The sequence below is a fragment of the Chlorocebus sabaeus genome, chromosome 7, assembly GCF_047675955.1.
Source record: "Chlorocebus sabaeus isolate Y175 chromosome 7, mChlSab1.0.hap1, whole genome shotgun sequence".
Classification (NCBI taxonomy): domain Eukaryota; kingdom Metazoa; phylum Chordata; class Mammalia; order Primates; family Cercopithecidae; genus Chlorocebus; species Chlorocebus sabaeus.
This window is the reverse complement of record NC_132910.1, coordinates 97264042-97290166: the sequence shown is the minus strand read 5'-3', so window position 1 is coordinate 97290166 and position 26125 is coordinate 97264042. Positions and strand designations below refer to the sequence as shown.

The window sequence follows — 26125 nt, the reverse complement described above, 5'->3', positions numbered from 1 at the left end:
TGAATTCTGACCATATCCCTAACATACTATGTGACTTTGAGCAAAGTTTTTAAATAGTTTTTAATGTCAATTTCCCTATCTAGAAAGGAGGATAATCATACTTTTACTGCTTATTTACCAATGATGTTGGGGATATCAATTGAAATTACTTATTCATTGATTCAAGTTATTTATTTAGCTTCTACTTTGTTTCAGGAGTTATTATAAATATTGGAGAAACAAGAGTGAAATGCCCATTAGTTTTGCATGTTGGGGAGTCTCAGGGGGTGTGGTATCAATAAACAAGTAAGTAGATGAGCAAGATAGAGATAAATGATGTAAAAAGAACAAAACAGTGAGATAATGTGAAAGTGGTTGGGTGGGCAGGCTGGTGATTAATTTAGATTTCAGAGTTCTGGGGGCAGAATGTTCTAGGGAAAGGAAACAGAATGTACAAAGGCTCTAGGGCAGGATCAAGCCTGTTGTTTTCCAGTCAGTAAAGCAGCCAGGAAGGCCAGAGCCTGGTGATGTAGAGGAAAAATACCATGTCCTAACAGTAGAAAAGGAGGCAGGAGTGCGCTATATAGAGCCTTATAGGCCATGGGACAGTGTTCGGATTTTATTCTGAGTGCTATAGGAAGCTAACTATTGGAGGGATTGGAATGAGGGAGTGATGAGGTCTGATTTATGTTTGCAAATGATTCTTCTGATTGCTATGCGGAAGAGAGATAGTAGAGGGGCCTGAGAGAAATCAACTCAGAGAGTAGTGGTGAGGTAGCAGTTCAACAGAGAGAAATGAATGTGTGCCAGATAGATTTTACAGTAGAGCTTTCATTGGTGATGGGTAAGGAGGATATAGAAGGAGGACAGAGGAACCAAGGTTTTAGGTTGGAACCACTGGGTAATTGGTAGCATCACTTACTTAAGAGGGGAAAACTAGGTTAGGAGGCATGGTGGAAATCAAGAGTGCCATTTTGGCCAGATTTAGTTTGAGAGAATGACCATCAAATTTCACCAAAAAGTGTAAAATGCCACATAAAATATGATGACATCATTTTAGAGCAACAATGTATTATGCATATCAATAACCAACAGCTACTGAATATCTACCATGTGTAGGCCACTCAAGGAATACAAAGATATTTATTCATTTTTGTTGTCTTCTGGGAACTTCCAACCTAGTTGGTTATATAGGATATATATACCTCCTAGTAATCACCAAAATGCGACACCATGTGATTTTTCAGATGAGTGGTGTAATCAGTTAAAGAATAAGCAGTTCAGCAAAGGTTGGGTACTCTTAGAGATTTCAAAAATGAGACATTAATGAGATACAAAGATAAAATGTTTCCATAGGGTTGGCTTGCAGAAGGCCTGAATTACTGGGCTGAGGAGTTTGCATTTGAAGCTATAGATGATGGAGAGAGAGCTGTTAAAAATGCTAAACAAGCACATAACAACATGTTTAAAAGTGGCTATGAAGGAAGATTAATTGGACAGCTTGCAATCTCAATATGCTAAATAAAACAAACAATTCTGACTTCAAGATGTTGAACTTAAAGGAATATACACTTACCGTAATTCACTTAGAGAAAGCTCTTCCTGGCTTAGTGTTTTTTTCCCTTCACTTCCCTAATTTGAAAGTACATACTTAGTATATTAACTTGAAGAGGTTGCAGAATCATGTTTAAGTTGTTGAAATAAAGATATTCTGAGCACATACTCCTTACCTTGCATAGCAAAGGGACAGAGTAAGGTAGAGGGAACATTGAACAGGCCTTTGTAAGCGTCCAGATTGGCTGAGAAGCATCTGGACAGGGATGATGGTGGCAGTAGTCATGGAGGAAACTGGAAAGTTAGTTGTGACAGATTGATTTTTTTTTTTTTTTTTTTTTTTTTTGAGACAGAGTCTCATTCTGTTGCCAGGCTGGAGTGCAGTGGCATGATCTTGGCTCACTGCAACCTCTGCCTCCTGGATTCCAGTGATTCTCCTGCCTCAGCCTCCTGAGTAACTGGGATTACAGGTGCCTGCCACCGTGCCCAGCTAATTTTTGTATTTTTAGTAGAGATGGGGTTTCACCCTGTTGGCCAGGATAGTTTCAATCTCTTCATCTCGTGATCTGCCCGTCTCGGCCTCCCGAAGTGCTGGGATTAAAGGTGTGAGCCACCGCGCCCAGCCACAGATTGATTTTTGAGGAGCAAGTGGAGTCACATATAACTTCAAAGTTTCAAACTGGATCATTAGGGAAAAAACTGGTCCCATTGACCAAAAATATATGTAGATTCAGAGGGGAAGTTTATTTTTTAGAAAATATATGAATTCATTCTGGAGATCTGTTGTACAGCATGGTGACTGTAGTTAATAACGTATACTAGAAAATTGCCAAGAGAGTAGATGTATATGTTAATTAGTTTGATTGTGGTAATAATTTCGCAGTGTATACCGATGTCAAAACATCATGTTGTATGCCATAAATTTTTATAATATTTGCTTGTCAATTATACCTCAATAAATTTGGGAAACAAATATATAAATACAACATTAGACGTGCTTAGTTTAAAGTGGCAGTCATAGATAGCTACAAATTTGGGAATTGTAGTTAGGGCTAAAAAAAAAAAAAAAAACCACCAGAATGACTGGTTTAAAAGACAGAAACTAAATTTGAATGAACTACAACAGTAACCATGAAAATATTAGAGTGCCCTGAGAAGAAGGTAAGCAGAATGAATATGAGGAAAAAGATACCAGATTTGGTGATTTGGAGATTACTGGTTACTTTAAGGTTATTATTACTATTAGAGGGGGAAGAAATCTCCTTTCGGAGAAGTAAAGAGAGAATGGTCTGTGGGGCCATGGAGGCAGGCAGTCTTTAAAGGTCAAAAGTGAGTCACAATGAGAAAAGTGGGATTGTATCTTGAGGAGGCAGCACCACTCATTTCACTCATTTTGCTATTAGTTATCTACATTTGTGCATTGACTCTTCTGCCTCCTTGAATGCAGGAATAATGTTTTTATTTCTTTTTAAAAATTCTTTCTTGTAGGATTTTACCCATAGAAGATATATGTATTCAGTATATAGTTGGCAAATTTTGTCTTTTATTTATTTATTTTTGAGATGGCACCTCGCTCTGCTGCCCAGCTGGAGTGCAGTGGCGCGATCTTGGCTCACTGCAACCTCTGCCTCCTGGGTTCAAGCAAAATTTTTGTTTTTTTAAAGCTATGAGAATTCTGCTTTTTTTGCATATAGAAGGGAAAGGGTGGAAGAGGAGGGATGAAAAAGCTAGAAAGATTGAAAATGCATGAGAGGATCTGTCCTAGTATTGGGGGTAGGGGAGACAGAAGGCAGAGAGGCTGAGGTGGGAGGCCTAGATAAGTCTGTGACCCATAAAAGTTTTACCCCAGATAGGTGGCTTTGTGAGTTTGGAAAGTTACTTAACTTCTTTATTCACTTCAGTTTTCTGTAAAATGGGAATAATAATAACAACTTATCTTAAATATAACTTTTGAGGAATAAATGAGATAGTATGTAAAGTGTTTAGAATAGTGTCTACTACAAATGGTAAATGCTCAGTATTAGTGACGATGATAGCAGACTCTAAGGAAGACTCAGAAATTGGGAATTCATAATAGGGCAGACCACTCTAGTAGCTCTTGGTAAAACAGATCTGGAAAGAAGACCATATTGAATGGAACTGAGTTGGAAATTCCAGTTTTCTTATGCTTCAATCAAAATGAGTTTAAACATTATTTTTCATATTTTGGACCTAATGTAAATCTATTGCATAAATTTTAGATAACATATTCTTACAAAAATGAATAAAAATATAGTTGACCATTGAACACTGTGAAGCTTAGAGGTGCCAACCCCCATGCAGTTGAAAATCCACATATAACTTTTGACTCCCCAAAAACTTAACTACTGGTAGCCTAACCATTGACTGGAAGCCTTACCTATAATATAGTCAATTAACATATACTTTATATATTACACGTATTACATATTCTTACAATTAAGCTATAGAAAAGAAACATATTAAGAAAATTATAAGGAAGAAAAAATATATTTACTATTCATTAAGTAGAAATGGGTCATTATATAGGCCTTCATTTTTGTCATCTTCACATTGAGTAGGCTGAAGAAGAGGAAGAAGTCTTGCTGTCTCAGGTGTAGCAGAGGCAGAAGAAATTCTTGTATAAGTGGGGCCCTCACAGTTCAAATCCATGTTGTTAAATGGTCAACTGTAACCTTTAATCATACCCATTCAAAATCTAAGTCAGATACTCTGTGTCCTCTATGCCCTGTATGAACTTTCCACTTAGGCCAGATACCTGTTCTCCCCAGAAGATATATTCTATGTGGATTTTGAGTAATTAAAAAAATTTATAGTACTTAAGTTTATTACTCATAGTTTCATTTGCTTGTTATGCAATTTATTTTCTGTCCTAAACTAAGAAAATAGACCTGTTATGATCTTGGGTGTGTGCACTTAATTTAATAAAAACCAAATTGAGAATAGATACTAGAATTTACTACAGAGTCTGAATGCAAAAGTGTATGATTGTGTCATGCCTGTTTCTGTAATGTTATTACAACATTAAAATGTCTTTTATGAGATGAAGGTTTGAAGACTACTCTTCTATAGAAAGAAATCCAAAGATACAAGCTTGTGTCTTGTCAAGTATTTTGAACTTTGGAAGTGGTTTTGAAGATTTAGAGACTTCCTACAAACAAAATGTAGGGAAAATATTTTTCACTTTACCTAAAAATAACCTAAGACTACATACACTTACCAAATGATTAGCCATTTTGGTTATCTTTCAATGACTGAACTCACTATACCTTGACTGCTTTTTGAATTGTATAATAAGAGCTTAAATAGCTTAAAATAGACTCACTCAAGCCTATGGAATAGCATAAGAGAATAGAACCCATACATTTGCAGCACCTTGTAAGCCATATTGCCTTGTGCAGACTTGTCTAAATTCAACAGGGCATGTGCATCAGTAAATATGCCCTTATTTTCATTTGCTCAGCCTTGCTATTTTAGAATGAATGTGGTGACAGCTGTCTATGATTTAAAAAATTATTTATAGTTGGATTTTCTTTTATTTTTCAGTTTGCAGACAGTAGGTTGCATGCCTCCGCCTGTGTCTTCTGCAGTGATTTTAACCAAGGCAGTTGGTGGAAATGAGGTGAGTCATGGGGCTACCTTATTTAAACATAAGTGCATGCTGTGCTTTTATTTCAAAATTGTACCATAGTTTTGAACATGAAGGGTTGATGTTGCAGAAAACTCCTAGCCATAACAGCTTGTGAAAGAAGGAGGTGTACTCACATACTAGCATGATGCTAAAATTGATCATGATGGATGGAATTTAGGATTTCAAAGAGAAGAGCAAGGGAAATGAGTGAAATATAGATAGTGATTTTTCTTCTACCTCAGTGGAAATTGGGAGACAAAGGACAGAGAAGACCTGGGAAAGGCATTTTTCATCCAAGATTCACAGCCTGAGGACATCCAATATGGCTATTCCTTTTTTCCAAAAAAATTGTTAACAAACTAAATTGATGGGGAAAAGTTCAATATGTTAAATGACAAGTGAAGATGATATAAAAAGAAGAAATTAGGCTAGGTTTATTAGATGAATTCAAAGAGATTATTCAACTGCTAGGGGACTATGGCACAATAATTGCATTTGTATATTGGGGTAGCAATTGTCCAATGCAGAAGCTACTTACAGGGGGTTCTTCCCTGGTTGAAAGGCCCTATGACTTTATACTGAGGGACATTCATTTGTGATAGCTTATTTCTCCTTTTCTACTTATATTCTCTCATTTAGAAAAAAAATGCTATTGAAGGAGGGAAGATAATGGGTTTCCACTTCAGTTCGTTCTTAGGATTCTGCTTTCAACATCGATTTTCATTTTCATCCACTTTCTGTTTTCCAAAAATATTGAGTACCTGCTATATTGAAAACAGGTTTATGGAAGTATCATTGACATATAACAAACTGTATAAACATAAACAGTTTAATGCTTTGACATATGTGTATACTTGTGAAACCACCAACACAATCAAGATAGTGAACATATCCATATCCATATATATACCCTCAAAGAGTTTCCTGAGTCCCATTGACATTCCTTCCTTCTGCCCTTCTCAACACCCCCTTCCCCAGGCAACCACTGATCTGCTCTCTGTCACTGTAGATTAGTTTGTGTTTTTTAGAGTTTTATGCGATGGAATTATACAGTTTGTGCTTTTTTAAAAAAATCTTTTCTAGCTTCTTTTACTAAGCATACATATTTTGTAATTCATCTATGTTGTGTTCATTAATAATTCAGTACCTTTTTTGCTGAGGAGTAGTATTTTATACAGATATGCTACAAATTGTTTATCCATTCACCTGTTGATGGAAATTTGGGCAGTTTCTAATTTTTGGCTATGAGCATTCCTGTAGAAATCTTAAGTTTATATATAATATACCTCCATTTCCTTGGAAATATCTAGGAGTGGAATGGGTATATCATCTGGTAGGTGTAAGTTTTAGTACCTTTTCATCAAGGAAGAATCATCTATAAATAGTTATAAGCCTCCTATAAATAGCTTCTGATGTAGACCATTTCTCTCAATATACAAGCACTCTTCTTTTACTACATATGTATGTTTAACTTTTAAATAAATCACCAAACTGTTTTTTAAAGTGGTCATACAGTTTTACATTCCAACCAGTAGCGAATGACAGTTCCAGTGTTCTACATCCTAGTCAACATTTGGTACTGTATTTTCAGTCTTTTTAATTTTTGCCATTCTAATACGGTGTAATGATATCTCATTGTGGTTCTAATTTAATTTGTATTCCCAGTGATACTGAGTATCTCTTCATGTGTTGATCTGCTATTCATATGTCTTCTTTAGTGAAATGTCTATTAACTCTCTTGCTCATTTGCTCATTTGTTAAAAAATTGGGTGGTTTGTTTACTTATTGATGAGCATTAAGAGTTCTGTATATTCTGGGTATGTCTCTTTCATCAGATATTTGCTTTGTCAATATTTTTTTCCTAGTCTGTGACTTGTCTTATTATTTTTCACCAATGTCTTTTGAAGAACAGAATGGTAGTGGAGACAGTAAAGGTGATCAGATTCTGGGTGTATTTGGTACAGGATATGCTGATGAATTAGATGCGGGGTGTGAGAGAAAAAGAGGGATCAAGAATGATTTTAAGGTTTTTGGTCGAGCAACTGAAAGGATGAGGTTGCTGTTGCTATGTGAGAACAGGTTTGGGGAGTATTAGCCTACAGAGGCTAGGCTATTCTGGGATCACTAAGAACTTCAAAATCTCAGTGGTTAAAAATATACATTTATTTCTTGTTCATGATACATGTCCCATGTGGGTCAATGGGAAGGTCTTTTGCCATCCCCAAAGATGCCAGATTGATTGGAGGCTCTACTATCTTGTAGGTCTACCCCCTGGATGGAACACACAACATTTTCACTTGCCACAGCAGAGAGAAAGATTGCAGAACCACAAATAGGTTTTTCACTGCCCAGGTTGACAGTGATACATGGCACTTTGTGCACATTAAATTGGTCAGAATAAGTCATAAGGCCTTACCATGTGTTGTCATTTATGTATGCTGAAGGAGAAGGGAACTGACCTTAGTGAATACTTCTAATGTCAGCCATATAGGTAAAGATCAAGAGTTTGGTTTTTTTATGTACTAAGATGTCTATTATATATCCAAGTGGAAATACTAATGAAGAATTAGAGATATTAGAATTAGTAGTTTAGGAAGTGATCTAAACTAGAGATATAAATTAGGGAATCATCAGTGGATAAATGTATTTAAAGCCAAAATTGGATGAGATTTTTTGGGGAGAGAGCATAGATATAAAAGAGAAGAGGTTCAAGGACTGAGCCCTGGATCACTCCAACATTAAGAGGTCAAGGGAATGAGGAATAACCAACAAAGACAACAGAGAAAGCAGCAGTAATGAGAGCAGGAAAAACAGGGGAGCATTGTGTCAGGGAAGCCAGATGTCCTGGAAGCCATGTGAAAAAGTATTAGAGGAGGAGGGTCTGGTTCACTGTGTAAAATAATGCTGATATAAGTTGTGTAAGGTAAATTCTGAAGATTAGCCACTGAATTATGCTACATGGAGTAACTGGCAGCCTGACCAGAGTGGTTTCGGTGGAGCATTGAAATAAAAGCTTATTTGGAGTGGGCTCAAGAAAAAAGTGGGAAGAGCAGAATTAGAGATAGAAGTAGAGTCAGCTGTTTTGAGGTTCTCTGTGATGAAAGGGAAAAGGGAAATGAGGTTGTATGTAGAGGGGATGTGGGGTAGAAATTTTTTTAATGTAGAAATAACAGCATGTATGTACCATGATGAGAATACTACACTAGAGAGGAAACTGTTGATGTAAGAGAGAGTGTGTATGCTGGAGTAATATATTTGATCAAATGAGAAAGAATAGTATTGAGTTGTATGACTGTCAGTGAACCTTGGGCTGTTTATTTATAATAACAGAAGTGAAGGCAGAGTGTGTGGATATGGATGTGTGTAGCTGGGCAGAAGGGGTATACTTGGTCTTTTTAAATGGTTTTTATTTTCTTAGTGAGGTTGGAAGCAAGATCAACAACTGAGAGTGATAATGAGGTAGGTAGTATTGATGTTTCAAAAGGGAGGAGAAAGTGTGCAATTGCCAATTAGATGAGGAAAGTGAGTTAACTTGAGGGTATGGCAGGACAGCTAGGCTGGACTGAGGAGCCAGCTGAGATGCGTAGACATGCATTGAAAGTGAAGCCAGGCATTGTGGTTGTGTGTTTTCTCAAAGCCACATTTAGCTTCTTAGTGTAGGAATGAAATTAGCAGATAGCTGGATTTAACCAAAGATTTCATTATGTCAGGTAGTTTTTACTATTTGCCATATAATTAGTGAGATAGAGGAGGTATAGGAGTTTTAGACTAGTATGCTCTGTGGTTTTCTTTCTATTGTGATTAGAGATAAATGTGATTTGTCTAATGGTGATTCCCTTAAGAGGTGTGCAGGCTATATTGATTTTAGAGACTAAAAACCTTTTTGTTCCCAACTTTTGGCCAAAGTTCACATTTCATCCATATCCTTGACAGTAACATAGCATTAGATTCTTCTAAAGTCTACTTACATGTTTATTCCCTCAATAGATAAATTGTTTACATTAATGTTCCACGTTAATAATGTGGAATTTAGAAATATCTCCTTTGTTTTCTAAAAGTGTTAGTCTATTTCTTTAAATGTTTATATTGTATAGTTTCATGATTATCAAGCATTTTTGTAGACCGGGGTATAAGATATAATTTTTCATAAATCTTGAATATCAAGCTTCAGAAATGAAGTTTGCAGAGTCTAGTTTGGTCCTATTTTCTGATATGAAATGAGTAGACTATTTCATATTTTCACCAGATGGTAGGAGAAAATGATCAGCAAGAAAAGGTAGTAGAAAAGTTTAATGCTTTCCTAAAATAATGTTACTAGATAAGTGAATATAGACTTTTGTTGAAGTAAATGTGAAAGAAGATTAATCTTCTGTATAATATATTGGAAAGAATGTAATCTAAGGATGGACAGTGAATGTGTTGGTGTGTGTAATGAAAAGGTCCACAAGCTGGGCTCACTGTCACCTAGTATTTGATGAAGGCCCTGATTCTGCTTTTCTGTGATTCTCTGCTCTGCCTTGCGTGTAGCAGCTCTGTACTCACATGGGTTTTAACATAGCAATAGAATTGCTGTGGCATATTTCCATGTTGCATTGTCCTTGCAAAATGTTCTTGATGGTGTTTATGTCAAGTAGGAAAACGTTTTCCTTCAGGATTTTGTGTTATCACCTTTTTCACATTTAGTTGATGCTCATGTGTATTTACATATTTATATGTAATATATACATGTTTAATATGTGCTCTCATGTACTAAATAAAGTGTATGGTTGTATAGCATATTTGTTTTTAATGATTTGGGGATGTATGCAGTTGTAAGGTATCATTTGAAATGATTATTTTCATTTTGCGAAGTTGTTATAGAACGTAGGAGGAAATTTGTTTCTGCTACTTACACACTTTTCATTTTAAATGATTTTCAGTAAAATTGTTGGTTACCAAAAGATTTTGTCATGGGTTGTACTTTGGCAAGAAGTAACTTTTTTGCTTTTTGTTAGTTAAAAAAAAGTCTGTTATTATAACTTAGGTTATTTTTGTTTCAGTGAGCCAACTAGAATTTATAATAATTTTTAGCAGCAGAAGGGACTCAATGTATGTGCATAGCAATGTATATACCCTGAAATGCCAGTATATTTCTCAGGTAAACAAATGATACTGTTTAGTGGTAAAGCTGACTGACAATCTTCTTTTGCGGCTTTTACATTTTAAGCTATTTTTATTTAAATATTAGAAACATGGTCAGCTTCTTATTTGTGATTGTTATTTATTCATTTGAATATTTTAAACACAAGTTTTCAAAACTGCAAAATTGTAGAGTGTGCTTTGACATGGTCCAGCTGGTGGTGATTGTGGCTGTGTGTATGTGTATGTGCATGTAGCTGTAGTTCCTTTTTAAGGTAATAAGGCTGGGGGCAGTGGCTCATGTCTGTAATCTCAGCATTTTGGGAGGCCCAGGCAGGGGGGGATCACCTGAGGTCAGGAGTTCAAGACTTGCCTGGTCAACATGGGGAAACCTCGTCTCTACTAAAAATAGAAAAATTAGCCAGGCTTGGTGGCATGCGCCTGTAATCCCAGCTACTCAGGAGGCTAAGGCAGAAAAATTGCTTGAACTCGTGATGCAGATGTTGCAGTGAGCCAAGATTGCGCCATTGCACTCCAGCCTGGGTGACAGAGCGAGACTCCATCTCAAAAAAAAAAAAAAAAAAAAAAAAAGAACAAGAAAAAGGTAATAAGAGTTGGTTAATCCTAATTTTATTGCCAAAAATAAGATAGATCAGAATGTTTTATATTTTATTCTGACATGGGAGGCAAAAGATAAACACTTATTCTTTGTTTAAAACTATATATATTTGTTTAGTTTAAATTTCTGTTCCAAATACAAGATTCTGTGATAAAATTATTTTTTGATTTTTTTTCCCTCCAAAAGCCTTACAAAGGTTTTAAACCTGATGAGACTCGCTAAGAGAATCATTGTATTTAAATTCAAGTTACTTCTGCCTTACAATAACTATCACGTGGATTCCTTTATAAAAGAAAAAAAATTTAATAAGCTAGAAAATTATTCCCCTATGTTTGGAGAGGGAGTTATGTGATTTTCACAGTATTGTTGTAGAACTGTTTCATTTCTCTATCGTTTATACTGGTGTTTAGTGAAAAAGCAAGAAAGGTAGGGTTTGGGAAAGAGGCATTGTCTTCTTTTATCTCAATATTGCTTCTTTTGCATGCTGAGAAAAGGAAGAATTCAGCTAAAAGCCATTGCCTAAAAATGTGAAGTGAGTATGAAACCTTAACATCCAAGTAAAGTTGCAAAGCTATATAGCTTTGCAAAATTTTGAGAGCCTAGGTATTAAACTAGTAGAAGAGAAATATAATTAAGGAACATCTGCCTTCAAATATCTGAAGGAAAAAAGAAAAAAGCATTAAGAGTTGTAATAGATAAAAGTCGGGGCAAGTTAGAAAGGAGTCTTTAGTCAGATCTGGGAGTAATATTTAAACTCTAGGTTATCTGTGTTTAAAACCAAGCCTGGCAATTCAAACCATGAATTTTGAATTCATGTGGCACCTTTACCACTAGTAGCAGTGTACTGACTATAGGCATGTTATTTATGTTTATTTGCGCTTTTTTGATTGTTTGTTTCTTAAAATGGATTTCATGGATCACTTGCACTGGCATTACCTGAAAGATTAGAAAAGTAAACTTAAATTCTTTATATCATATCCATCCTAGACATATTGAATTAGAATGTTTAGTGGATAGGCCTCAAGAATCTCCTTCTTTTAAAAATTATGAAATCTATCATAGCTACAAAAAGTGTGTAAAACACATATACACAGTTTAAAGCACAATATGCACTTCTATGTCCACCATCCAGCTTTAGAAATAGAATACAGTATTCAACCAGTTGTTAAGCATCAACTTTAAGATACTGTTTTCTACCATAGAGAATAATAAGGATAGTAAGATCTTACAGGGGAGAAAAAGTAATCTTTTGCTCACCCATAACAAGGGTCATAGCTGACATCCCTATGACAAATGACACATTAACAAAAGAAAAGCATAACAAATGTATATACCTAAAGTTTTAGGTGACATGGGTAATTTCAGAAATGTAGACCCAAAGAGCCAGGGAAAACTATATTTTTATGCTGTCTGATGAAATAAGTGGATAGTTGGGGAGAAACATGGTTGGAAAAAAAAGGGGTATGCTCTAATGGTAATAAACTGGGGCCACTTAACAAGGCCAGGTTTTTCAGATTCTTTTCTGTATCTCTGTAAGACTTGCTTTCCCTGAGTGTGAGAAAGGATACCTGTCACATGAGGATCTTCAGGGGAGAAGGGAGGAAGTCAGAGTGACCTTTCTGCTTTCTATGATCCACCTAGGGGAAGAGGAATTCTAGTTTCTATGATCCACTCAGGGACAAGAGAAAGAGGGACAGGAGACAGGAGGGCAGGAGAAGGTTAGGGAGACCATCTTGCTTTTGAGGCCCCCTTGTCTGTCTCAGCTCAAAAGTACTCAGTATGCCACGGCACCATGCTTTAGAGTATTGTGTTCTGAGACATGACAGTCCAGTGCCTGACTTTGAGAAGCTTACGTTTAATGTGATATTACAGTATTCAGAATCTCTACTTCATGTTATAAACCTCACAAAAATAAGCAAAGCATAGTGGAATAGTTTTGCCTAGATGACCCTCATCGTTAAATTATTGTTGTCCATTTTAATGTAGAAAAAAACAAAATGCACCACAAGTGAGGTCAGCTCCACCCAGCGTGTGGGACAGCCAGAACTTCAGGTTAGGGATCTAGACTGTGTTTGCTACTTGCAGCGTAAGGCTATGGTCTTGCCTAGTCTAGTATTAAGACAGTGTGCTTCTTTCAGTGCAAACATATTTAGCTGGCATTTTTATTATATTTTACTTAGCGGGTTGAAGGATTTTAGAACTTTGATAGTCATGCTGAATTCCAAATGCATTTTAAAGAAACATTTTGATTTGGGGTATAGAAGAAAGATAACGTGTGCGTGTGTGTGTGTGTGTGTGTGTGTGTGTTTACTTTCATCAATGGGGCTGGTGCTCAAATCTCTTCAAAGACAATTTAAGAATGTCTCCTTAGCAAAGAAAATTATTGCATGTGGTGAAGTCTTTAAGTCATAGATGAAGGTCATGGAAGTCTGAGTGTATTTAAAAAAGGTTTTCTATCTGCTTGGAAAGCAAATGAAGCACTCATTACTAACTTTCAAAGTTTAGCTATAGATTTTTGCTAGAGGTGAAAGATCAAGATCATCACAGTCCAAATGGAGACTGAAAGTTCAATTTCTGACTTATGAGTGAGGCATGAAACATTTCAGGGTTATTTTGCATTATCATTGGGGAGTTGGTCTTGCTAATCCAATGCATTAAGATAAGATTCATTGAAACATTTATAAAGGCAGTTAGAGTAGGTCTAATCAGCAGAGAGGACTAGGAGTGAAACGGAAATCTGATCTGTCAGTCACTTTCTCCGCTTTAGCAATTACTTAGCCTTTCTGTTCTTTGCCTTTCTCTTCTGTTAAATGGGGTTACTGCTTTGGCTTGTAGTGTAAGGTTAATGGCATCCTGGTGGAATCTTATGTCTGAAAAACATTGTCAGCATTGAGCCTTCTTGCAAGCTGGCAGATGTATGTTTTTTAGCCTCCAGACTCATGTGCTTTCTGAGGAGTAGTAACAGCTACTTTTCCCTCTTTAACAGATGAAAGAACAGAAGTACAGCAGCAACAGCAAGAAATTCTATGTCCCTACTCTTCTACTGTATCTACCTTTTAGCTTCAGTCTTATCTTCCAGATTGGGTGAGAGTTCTTAGGAGGTAGAAAGAGTTGACTGTGTTTGGTTTAAGCTGCTATAAAACTTGTGAAATGTACCTAGATTTCCCTGTTTTTTGGTGTAACTTAGAATTTTCTCATTTAACCTTGTTGCCCAGCAAATTGTCTTCATTTTTACCTCTGTAACCAAAAGGGCTCTTTTAATAGGTTAGCGGTGATTTCTAGTCACCAATCCCAGTGGCCAGTTCTCAGTTCATATCCTCCATGACTGATACCATGGCCACTCATCTCCAAATTCCTTCTGCTTCCCTGATACTCATCTCTCCTAATTTTCTTTCCATGCCTCTCGTCACTTCTTATTTTCTTCTTGTCCGGTTCCTTTTCCATCCCAATGGTGTCTTCCAGAGATCTGATCTAACACAAAATGTTAGCCCTGCTAGATTCCTGTTTCTGAATCTTTCTTCTCCCTATAGCTAAAGCCATATGACCCCCATCTTTGGGTTCAACTATGCCTCAGACGTTAGGGCCAGTCCTGATCTTGGGCGAGAAGTATTTACGTAACTCGAGTTTAACATGCTGTGGCACTATGTCACCACCTTTGCTGATAGGCCGCCTGACCTTGAGCACAGAATACCCTGCCTTGGAATCAAAGCATGTGCTTAATTCCTGCTTTTACCATTACTAACCTAGTGGTCTCAGTAAGTCCTGGACCTCTCTGGCTTTTGGTTTCCCCATACAAGGAGCAATAATATTTGCATTCTCATTTCATAGGATTGCTTAAAAGGATCTCATGCATTGGTATGTGGAAGTACTTGTAAACTATGAGGGAACACATCAAGTAAGCATCAGCTTTATCATCATTGCAGAAGTTTGTCACTGATGTATTAACTGGGTTTTCTGAGTTAATATTATTGCTGTCTCAAGAACTTGATTTTCTAAATTCGCTCATTCATTCACTTCATTCATTTATGCAAAAACATATGTCAAGTGCTTGCAATAGCTTGCTGTATATATATAGTATATTTATATAATTTTCAGTTTAGTAAGTGATATAAAACAAGCAGTACACTGTAGCATAAGATGATTTGTATTTAAATAAATTTAATAAACTGGATAATTTCAGATTATTAGTTTACATTATAGGTCTTCAGTTTTTTTGTATAAGTATTTATTATTGTAACCTGGAATATTCATGTCAGATACTCAAGATAGCCCCTTTGGGAATTAAAGGCCATGGGGAGCCAAACTAGTAATTGAAAGATTGCTTTGAGAGTTTAGAACTAGATAAAGGGGATTGAAGATTGAATAGATTTATAGGATGTTTCTCTGAAACAGTAAAGCCTAGAAAAGCATCCTAGCTCCATTCCAATGAACAACAACAAAAAAATCGCAAGCCAAGAAACAATCAGGTATGTCTCTCTCGCTCTCTTTTTTTTTTTTTTTTTGAGACAGAGTCTCGCACTATTGCCCAGGCTGGAGTGCAATGGTGCAATCTCGGCTCACTTAAACAGTTCTACATAAACATTGAAAATGTGTTATCAACCTAATTCTCCTTATTCAGTATCAGAATATCTGCATGTATGATGACTAACAACATTTTTTGATAATTTGGTTTATTTTGATAAGTTATATTTTAAATATCAGGCTTCGTTTTTAGAGAGGCACTAGTCTAAACAACAACACACTGCTAGCTTTTCTTTCAGCTAATCTAATCTAATTGATGTTTATATGTTTGCATCTTATTATAGAGAATTTGATTATTTTTAGCTTTATTTCCAAATTCTGGGCATGTGCCTTTTTCAAGTTCTGTGGCTTGTCTGTGTACCAACTACACGCTAGCTACACATGTATTTGTGTATATTTATGAAGTTGTTATTCTTGAAAATAGAAGACTTATTCTTAATAACTTACTAAATCATGGAGTTACGAAAATGTCAATAAATTAAACCTCAGAAGACTTAGCTTCTTCTTTTGGCCCCATCCCTAACTAGCTCTGTGATCTTGGGTAGTCTTTTCTTCAGCTTTTTAATCAATTGTATGTAGGCATGGTTGTTTTAGATGAAAATATTTTGGGGGAAAAAAAATATAGGACCCATGTAAACGAGAGGAGATATTCTGTCACTTTAAACTGTTTGCTTCTTGGTGTAATATGATCTATTAAATGTAGATCTTTATGCTTTCCCAACTTATTCTCTTTTTATATTAAGATATTTGACATCTGTCTGTTTATTAAGAACATGGCTGGCTGGGCGTGGTGTCTCATGCCTGTAATCCCAGCACTTTGGCAGGTCGAGGCCAGTGTATCACTTGAGCTTAGGAGTTCCAGAGCAGCCTGGGTGACATGGTAAAACCCCATGTCTCCCCAAAAATACAAAAAAATTTAGCTGGGCATGGTGGTATGTGCCTGTGGTCCCAGTTCCTTGGGAGCTTGAAATGGGAGGATCACTTGTGCTTGGGAGGTGGAGGTTGTAGTGAGCCAAGATCCTGCCAACGCACTCCAGCCTGGGTGAAAAGAGTGAGACCTTATCTCAAAAAAAAAAAAAAAAAAAAAAAAAAAAAAAGGAACGTGGACAGTGTATAGGCCAGAGGAGTCAGGTTTAATCTGTATTGCATTGCTACAAACTTTAGAACTGATTCTGTTAAACTTTACTTGCATTACAAAGTCATCAGGCTGTGTCTTTCTTTTTTTTTTTTTTTCTTTTTTTTTTTTTTTTTTTTTGAGACAGAGTCTCGCTCTGTCGCCCAGGCTGGAGTGCAGTGGTGCAATCTCAGCTCACTGCAAGCTCCGCCTCCCGGGTTCACGCCATTCTCCTGCCTCAGCCTCCCGAGTAGCTGGGACTACAGGAGCCCGCCACTGCGCCCGGCTAATTTTTTTCTATTTTTTAGTAGAGACGGGGTTTCACTATGGTCTCGATCTCCTGACCTTGTGATCCGCCCGCCTCGGCCTCCCAAAGTGCTGGGATTACAGGCGTGAGCCACCGCACCCGGCCCAGGCTGTGTCTTTCTAAGTATTTAATGAGAACATCCTGCTTAGCGCAATGAGATTTTCAAGCTTATTATTCATGGCCCAAGAATACTTGGATCCAAACAAGTGATCTGAATATATTGAGTGGGCTGAGCTGCATTCTAATCCAGTGCCAAGATACTGGCCTTGCAGGGCCCTCTGAATGAGGAATTTATTTTCCTTCTTTCCTTCTTTCCTTCCTTCCTTCCTTCCTTCCTTCCTTCCTTCCTTCCTTCCTTCCTTCCTTCCTTCCTTCCTTCCTTCCTCCCTCCCTCCCTCCCTCCCTCCCTCTGTCTCTCTCCCTCCCTCCCTCCCTCCCTCTGTCTCTCTCCCTCTGTCTGTCCCGTCTTTCCTTTCTTCACACAGGCAGAAACTGAAAAGTTTTCCAAAATATAATTACTCTGTGTATAATTTACTCTTTCTTCTTTCTTTCCCTTGCCTTTTTCCCCCTCCTCCCTCCACCTTTTTCCTTTTCTTCTCTTCTTTTTCCTTCTCTCCAATCTTGGAACAATAATGCCAATCATTATTCACTAAATTGATATTGTGACCACAGCTTGAAAAACACTACCCTAAACTCTAATGGATGTTTGCCATTCATATTTCCTCTTGAGTCAGCTCCTTTGATTCTTTGATTCTCTGGACAAACTTTTTGGCCTTTGGTCTATATGCTCTGGGGAATTTCTGGCCACCTATTACTTGCAGACAGTTCCTTTGGCATTAGTCTTCACTATTTTGAGGACTTTGTCTTCTGATGAATTATTTTGCTGCTTGTGGTCAGCTCACCTGATCTGTCAGCACTTATAATAAGAACCTTGTCATCCCCCATATCTAGTAAGTCTTGCCCATCAGTCAAGGCCCAGCTTAAATATAGTTTTCCTCTCAAAAAGCTGCTATAGACACCCAGTCAGAATTAGTCTTTTCTTCCTTCCACAATACTTTGTTTGTACTTCTGTTGTGACACTCACCCTTAATCAGATATTTTTGCATGTATTTGGCTCCCCAACCAATCTTTGAGTTTTCTTTGTGGGAACTACTTTTCTTTTGTATCTTTTTAATGCAGTGTAGGAGTAGCCTTAATAAAAATGTCAGGAAAAGGGCTTGGGGAAGCTGGAAAATGATCCAGTTTCCTCCTGGTCATATAGTGGTTGAAGTAATTTCCACAACTCTATGTTCTCCATCTCTCATTAAAGGATTCTTTCATGTATTTACTGTACTAGAATAAAAAGGGGATAGAATTAAATGATATCCTAGATTGGGCATATGTTTTTTTTTTCCTTCATGCAAGTCCATTTTAGTTCCAGTTAAGAGAGCCTATTGTGGGAATTATTCAGAGTGTATGCTTAATAGTGTTTCTCATTTACCAATTCTTCAAATATGAACCATGAGATAATGTTATTATGAAGTTCAATCTCAGTACAGTTACCTCAAGTTCACACTGGTTTGAAAATGGTACACCTTCTCAAATAGGCAAACCAAGGTAATGTAACTCTGACAAAAAGCCTGGGAAACTAACAATATGAGGTAAAATACTTTATATAGTTATTTACACTAATCTTTGTTTAAATGCATGACAGAGTATTCTACAAAAAAAATGCTTTGGACTTTCATGGCCCTCTGATAACCCATTAAACTGATATGCCTAACTCTCATTTGAGTTTACGGTGAGTCTTTGTCAAAATAAGCCCTCACAAATACTCATTGCATTTGTGCAATGAAGTTGTTGGCATGTATGTATTCTTCTTGTTCCTCTGAAGTTTGATATTTCTAGTTCCCTAATTTTTATTTAATTGCCAGCTATTCTGTAGTGTTTGCATACTTGCTCTTAAGGGTAGGCTATATAGTCACATTTTGGTATGAAAAATGAGAACTGGCAGTATAATTTAAAAATAATCTACCATGCTCAGTTAGTCTATAAAGAGAGATGTGAATTCTCTTGGTTTGATGTCATCATCTTTTTGGAGATAACAAAAAAAAAATAGAATTTTTGTTGAATGAATTATGTAGCTCCCTTGAAAAAAAATTTATTTTCAAATTGTGATTGAAAACTTATCAAAGGACTAAAAAAAAGAGCCTACTTTAAGAAACAGTTTGCTTGTGGTTGATAAAGTTTTACAACTTCAGGCTTAATTGATAATAAAGGGACCAATAGAGAAAGAGGAAGGCAGTTAATTCAGTTAGAAACTTGTTTGCTAAATGGAGGAGTCTTTTACCGGTTGAGTGGGAAAAGCCTAGTCTTAGGTTTTACAAAGCCTCTTAGAGATGTGAAGAAATGCAAGCACTTTCTGATTTCTGATCCAGAAGGAAAAAAAGAGCACAGCAGAAGGATGGAATAACTCAGGACTATTCTGATGCACAATTATAGAAGGCACTTTTAACCCGTGGGCAGTTCATTTGCCCTTCGTGGATGTAGTGAGCTGCTACCCCTTGCACAATAAGGGATGACCTCAATCACAGTAAACTCTTGCCATCAAAATAGTAAGATCAGCCAGTGCGCGCTATGTGTCAGTTCTTGTTCTCAGTGCTTTACATATATTAATTCCTTTAATCTTTTGAGATAGGTATTATTACTATCCCCATTTTGCAGATGAGAAAACTGACACAAAAAGAGATTTAAAAACTTGTCTAGATTTTCAGAGCACTAACAAAGTAGAGTGAAGATGTCAACTCAGGCACTCTGGCTTCAATGCCTGTGCTCCTCACCCTCCCTTCTCTGCTCTTCTCTGTTAACTCTGTAGGTAGAGCAGACTGCCTCAATTCACAGATGGCTTAGCGCCTGAACTACCTGTGTGGAAAAAATAAAGGCTATGTTTAGAGTAATGATTCCTGAGAAGTTATGGATGTGTTGATATTTCTGTTTGACTAGAAGCTTCCTTCCAGGAAGCTTTCACCATTTCTGTGCTATAGCCCTGTGGTACTACCCTGTCAAGGCACATTTAACACAGACTATTGAAAATGGCTGTGTATCTCACTGAAGCTCTCATTAGATGGCAGCGAATGTGTATTTCTTATTCACAGTTGTATCCTTTGTATCTAGTGCAGTATTTGGCATAGATGAGGGACACAGGAAATGTATTTGAATAAATTAATATTTCTGAAGAAATTTGTCTAGCCTTATGTGTATTGATTTAAATATGTATTATTAAGGCAGTAATTCATATTAAGGTAAACTTTGTCCTATGTTAAACTTTTATAGAAAAATCAAGGTACACAATAGGTTATATACTGTGGCATTTTTGCTTCTCTGTTATTCACGCCAATTCTGCTTTGTCTAAGCTTTAACAGTCACAGCCTTGTGGTAGCAACCCCTGAAATAGCAGGCATAATGCCTGGAAGGAAATAAGACTTCAAATGCTTAGAAGGAAATAAAAGACTTCTATAGGATTGTTCTGGCCTGGAAGAAAATAAAATATTCCTAAAGGGCTAATAGTGCATTTTTAAAATCTATTAAGTGATGAAAAACTAAAACAGAAATCTTAGTAGCTGAATGGGACTTTTAGTCATTTTTTTTCCCTCCTTAATTTTGGATGATCTGAAATCATCTAGTCAAGTAAATATCTCATGTGGGAAAAATGATTTGCACGTTAGAAGACATTAGGAGATGCTCAATAAATATTTTTTCTGAACAAATGAAGTATAATTTCTTTCTCTTATTTAAAATAAATAGTGATTTATCCATGCAAGTTTCAGTATATAGAGAATTAAAATATATTCGAATATACTTCTTCAGGTCATCTCCTATTATGGTAAATACATTTAAAATTATTGTGCATATCTTATGAAATGCTTTTACCTATATTTTCTTTCTTTCTTTTTTTTTTTTGTTTTGAGGCAGGGTCTCACTCTGTCACCATGGCAGAAGTACAGTGGTATGATCATGGCTCACTGCAGCTTTGACCTCCCAGGCTAAAGCAATCCTCCTGCCTCAGTGTCACAAGTAGCTGGGATTACAGGCATGTGCCACCATGCTTAACTAATTTTAACGATTTTTTTTCGTAGAGACAGAGTTCCACTATATTTCCCAGGCTGGCCTCAAATTCCTGGGCTCAACAATCCTCCTACCTCAGCCTCCTGAGCAGCTGGGACTCAAGGTGTTCACCACTATGCCTGTCTATTTTTTTTTAATTTTTGTAGAGAAAAGGTGTTGCTCAGGCTGGTCTCCAACTCCTGGTGTCAAGCAATCCTCCTACCTTGGCCTCCCGAAGAGATAAGATTACAGGGGTGAGCTACCATATGTGGCCTATATTTTTCTATCTCTAACTTCCATACAATTGTATGAAATACATAGGACTGGATTTATATTATTCTGATTTTGTAGTTGGGAAAATAGGGATTGAGAGGTGAGATGACTTGTCTAAAGTCCCACAGATGGGAAATCATGGAATCCTTCTTCAGGGCACTTTCATCTCATTATGCATTGTCTCAAGCAAAAACAACAAAGCTCCGTAAATCAGCCATATAAGATCTAGATCTTTTATTGGCTCTTCATTAAAGTTGGATGGCTTGACATTTTTCTGAGGGATGACTGTCAGTCTACTATTAGCTGAAAACAAATTATTGAGCACTTGTACTTTATAGAGCACTGAGTTAATATTCTGAGGACTGGGGAGCTCTAGGGTACAAGGAAGCTCAAACCTGGTTTGTTTTCACAGAGGTTGGTAATGAACTGGGGGGAAATTGGCAGAAACATAAACAACAGGTGAGTGTAAATGTGCAAGTCAGGTAAGGGGAGGGCGGGGAGGTCTCTAGAGCTTGAGTCAGGCTTACGGGTCCTGGTTGGAAAGTTGGCTCTTGGAAGTAATAGGTTTTCAAGTTCTCTTCCAGTAGTTAGGGCATTTTTTTGAAAAGCCTCTCCTGTGTGGTTAAGTTACCCAAACTGACTGAAAGATACAAGAGAACGGGTATAGTGGAGGGGGTGCTGCTTATAGATTCTGTTCCGGGGACCTGGTCAGTGAAACAGGATTACCTGCATTGGAAGCAGGAGAGCAGGCTGGTTGAGGAAGCAATTGCAGTTTGGCTGACAATTTGACTGAAAGGTTGCTTCCTTATGGTGAGTTGGTGGCAGAATTATTGCATTGCTGTGCCCCATAGATACAAAATCTAAATGGAATAACTAAACACTGGGTGATATGGGTGGGCCAGGGACACAGGCCAAGCCTGTGTGTCCTGCATCACTGGCAGTTATAGAGTTAAAAGAGAAGACTGCCACTGCCCTAGACATAGGGGATTCTCCGTGTGCATTTCTTGTACACCTCAAACATAAAAGAACTCCTGAATTTGTTTTGGTACCATGAACCCAAACTCTACCAGGAAGCCAATCCCACCCAGGAAAACAGCCACAAATATATCCCATTCTAAGAAATGTTAAAAATGTATCTGGAACTGTAAGACACCATGCACATATAGTTTTTAAAAAATTATTTGTTTAGATAAAAGGGAAAACAATTGCAGTGTTAGAAACTTTATTGATACGCACCTGCTTTCTCCTCTGAATTCATACTATTGACTAGGTCATATAAAATATTTCCTGGCAATAAATATGTGTTGCTTAAAATAGTTTGTTAAATGATTAAATTAATGTGTGTGAACATGTTTTGTAAATTACAAAACATTATTTTCAAAACGTTTTTGAAATAACATTACGTTATTGCTATTAAAAAGCTAGCTTTAAAAAATTACAATTGGAAAGTCTATTGGATGTGGTTAATTGGTAATAAAGTAATCATTGCTCTCAAGAGCTTATTTGAATGACCTGCAGTTTCTAGTTGAGTATTGAATTGTCTTATTGAATGTTGTGTTATTACTTCGGGAGTTGTGATATGTTTCACCTTGGTTTAGAAAACCATAGTTTTATGATACCTGAAAAAAGATTTAGTATTCTCTCTTTTTCTTAAGTTGTCTCACACATTCACATTTCTTTTTACTTCATAAGGCTGGGAAGAGAGAATACCATAATAGTTTACTTGATTTTTAAAATTTTCTTCATTTTTTAAATCTCTGTATTTTTATAATTCATACCTCTTTTCTGAGCTTCTTGCCTTCTCTTTCCTGCCTTTTCCCTCCTTTTCTTTCATCATTGTCTCTCCTCATCTATTCTGGTGAATTTTAATTCCTTCACCAACCAGGTGTTCACCATGCTAGACTCTTTAGAAGGACCCCGCATGGTCCTCTGGCCCTTGTGGTGGTGTCATCATCCTTACAGCTGTCATCATCATAGTCTTTTTCTCTGGGCATAACTGTTTTTTCAGCGCAGAGTAGGACTTTCTCTTGGATTTCCAAATCCTGAACCTGGACTCATATGTGCTTTCCTGGTACTGTGTCTTCTTCCAGAAGCTGTTGTAGTTAGACTGTCTGCTCTGGCAGTAATAAATACTCTGAAGGTCTTCAAGGACAGGAGATTACCTTGAACACCAAGTCTTTGTATGGCAGGCATTTCCAGGGTCCACTGGGACTCCCTAAGGAATTCTGCGCTCAGCACCAAGGTGTTAGGAAGCGTCTTCCAAACGATGTGACACTGTTTTGCTGTGACCACAAGGTCCATTCCAAAGCTTGCTGCTGGTGTCATGCCCCTTTAGGACTTTCTGCTAGGTGGCCACCTACTGTTTGAAGTCCTGCTTCCAAAGTCCCCTCAAAATGAATCACTGCAGCTTTATTTGGATGTTGTAAAAGCCAAGGAGATAAATGGTCAGTGGAGAGCAGCTATATCTCTAACTCAAAAATCTCTAGTCACAGTCAAATAAGATAATCTTTTTCAATTCCCTCCTGTGTGACTCTGTACAAATAATTCTCTATTTGATCTGGGAGATAGACACAGTAGGAAATTGGTTTGGTTATCCTAAGTTTTACTGTTTTGCTTCTTTTCCTACATTTTTTTTTTCCAGTGGGTAAAAGGGATGAGGTGGGATGGTAGAAAATCATTGACGTTGGTATATACGGTATGTTCTGGTCCCCACATTTGACTCTGTCTAAGGCAACACAGAATATTAACTCATTGGAAGGATCTGCCTGTATTATTACTGAGTAAGTACTCAATTCATATTTAAGAAAATAAAGGAAATTAATTTGTTGCAAGGAAATTAATTCCTTGTATCTGTCTTTTAAATTGGGCATTTTCTCAAATTGATCAAATTTAAAATTTTTTATTTTCATTTTGGTGATATATCAATAACTCCCACTTTTTTATCTGATTTATGCTAATCTGATACTAGTAATAGGAATAACTTTATTTTCCCTTTTATTTAAAAAAAATCCATACTTACCTACAATAGCATAAATCCCATAATTTTATTACCTATTATCCTCATGTGTACATTAGATCTCTAGACTTTTTATCTAAATATCTGCTACTTTGTATCTGCTGACCTACATCTCCCCATTTCTTCCTTTGTCCTGTCCCCAATAACCAGTATTTTTTTCTATCTTTCTCTGTTTGACTTTTTAAAAAAATTTAGATTTCATATATAAGTGAGATTATGCAATAGTGTTATTTCTATGTTTGAGGGACAGATAGTCAAAGTGCAATTTGAGTTCAGTGTTTCTTCATTCATTTTCTGTCTGGTTGATTTATTCACTCAGAAAAAATTTTTAGAGACAGAGTCTCTCTCTGTCACTCAGGCTGGAGTGCAGTGGTGGGATCATAGTTCACTGCAGCCTTGAGCTCCTGGGCTCAAGCAATCCTTCTGCCTCAGCCTCCTGAGTAGCTGGAACTACAGGCACATGCTACCATGCCTGGCTAACTTAAAAAATATTTTTGTAGAGACAAGGTATCACTATGTTGCCCACGCTGCTCTTAAGCTCCTGGCCTCAAGCGATCCTCCTGCCTTGGCTTCCTGAAATGTTGGAATTACAGGTGTGAGCCACTGCACCTGGCCTGATCTTTTCATTATTAAAAGTGGGTCTTGAAGTTCATTACTGTTATTGCATTGCTATCTATTTCTCCCTTCATATCTATTAATTCTTGCTTTATATATTTAGAGGCTCCCGTGTTGGGTGTATGAATATTTACTGTGGTCATGTCCTCTTGATGAATTGACCCCTTTATCATTTAATAATAACCTTCTTTTTCTCTTTTGACAGTTTTTGACTTGAAGCCTATTTTATCAGATACAAGTATAGCTACCCCTGCTCTTTTTTGATTACCGTTTATGTGGAATATCTTCTATCATTTTACTTTCCGCTTATATGTCTTCTTAAAGCTTATGTATGTCTCTTGTAGGCAGCATGTAGCTGGATCTGTTTTTTATTTTTATTTTTTTTAATCCAATCATCCTCTCTATGTCTTTTGTATTAGAGAATTTAATCCATTTACATTCAAGGTTATTAGAGATAGGTAAGGACTTACTATTACCTTTTGTTACTTGTTTTCTGGTTGTTATGTTCTTTATTTCTTTTTTCCTCTCTTGTCATCCTTTGTGATTTGATCATTTTCTGTATTGCTGTACTTTGATTTCTTTCTCTTTATTGTTTGTGTATATGATGTAGGGTTTTTTTTTTTTGTGTGTGTGTGTATAGTTACTATGAGGTTTAGATAAAACATCTTATAAACTACTGTTGTAAGCTGATAACAGTTTAACTTCTGCCACATACAAGAACTTTAGCCATTTACCTTACCCCATTTATGTTTTTAATCTCAAAATTTACATCTTCTAATATTGTGTATTCCTTGACAATTTATCATCGCTTTAGTTAATTTTCACTGTTTTGACTTTTAACCTTCATATTAGAAATATGTATGATTTACACACCATCACTACAGTGTTGGAGTATTCTAGATTTGTTTATATGTTTACCTCTACTAAGAAGTTTTGTACTTTCGTATGTATTCATGATAGTAATTATTGTCCTTTTGTTTCCACTTGAGGAACTCCTTTTAGTATTTCTTGTAAGACAGGCCTAGTGGTAATGAATTCCCCTAGCTTTTGCTTGTCTATGAAAAAATTTCTCCTTCCTTTCCAGAAAGACAGCTGTGGGGATATAGTATTCTTGGTTGTCAGTTTTTTTTTTTTTTTTCTTTCAGTACTTTGAATATATCATTTCACTGGCTGTTGGCCTATAAGATTTCTCCTGAGACATCCACTGGTAGTCAAATGGGGACTCCCTTATGTGTGACTTGACTCTTTTGCTGCTTTTAAAGTTTTCTGATTGTCTT

At 36.7% G+C, this 26125-nt stretch overlaps 1 protein-coding gene across 6 annotated transcripts in view; it reads left to right on the top strand.

Annotated features, from left to right (window-relative positions):
* The window catches only part of SLC10A7 (solute carrier family 10 member 7), a 255660-nt gene that overhangs the window by 12724 nt on the left and 216811 nt on the right, over nucleotides 1–26125 (top strand). For 5 of the 6 annotated variants that reach the window (XM_073017660.1, XM_007999927.3, XM_073017661.1 and 2 more), the window contains exon 4: nucleotides 5098–5173. In XM_073017660.1, the coding sequence (XP_072873761.1) occupies nucleotides 5098–5173 (76 nt within the window). Of the gene's footprint in view, nucleotides 1–5097; nucleotides 5174–21111; nucleotides 22445–26125 lie in introns of those variants that run through there. The other variant, XM_073017663.1, reaches the window with a different exon arrangement.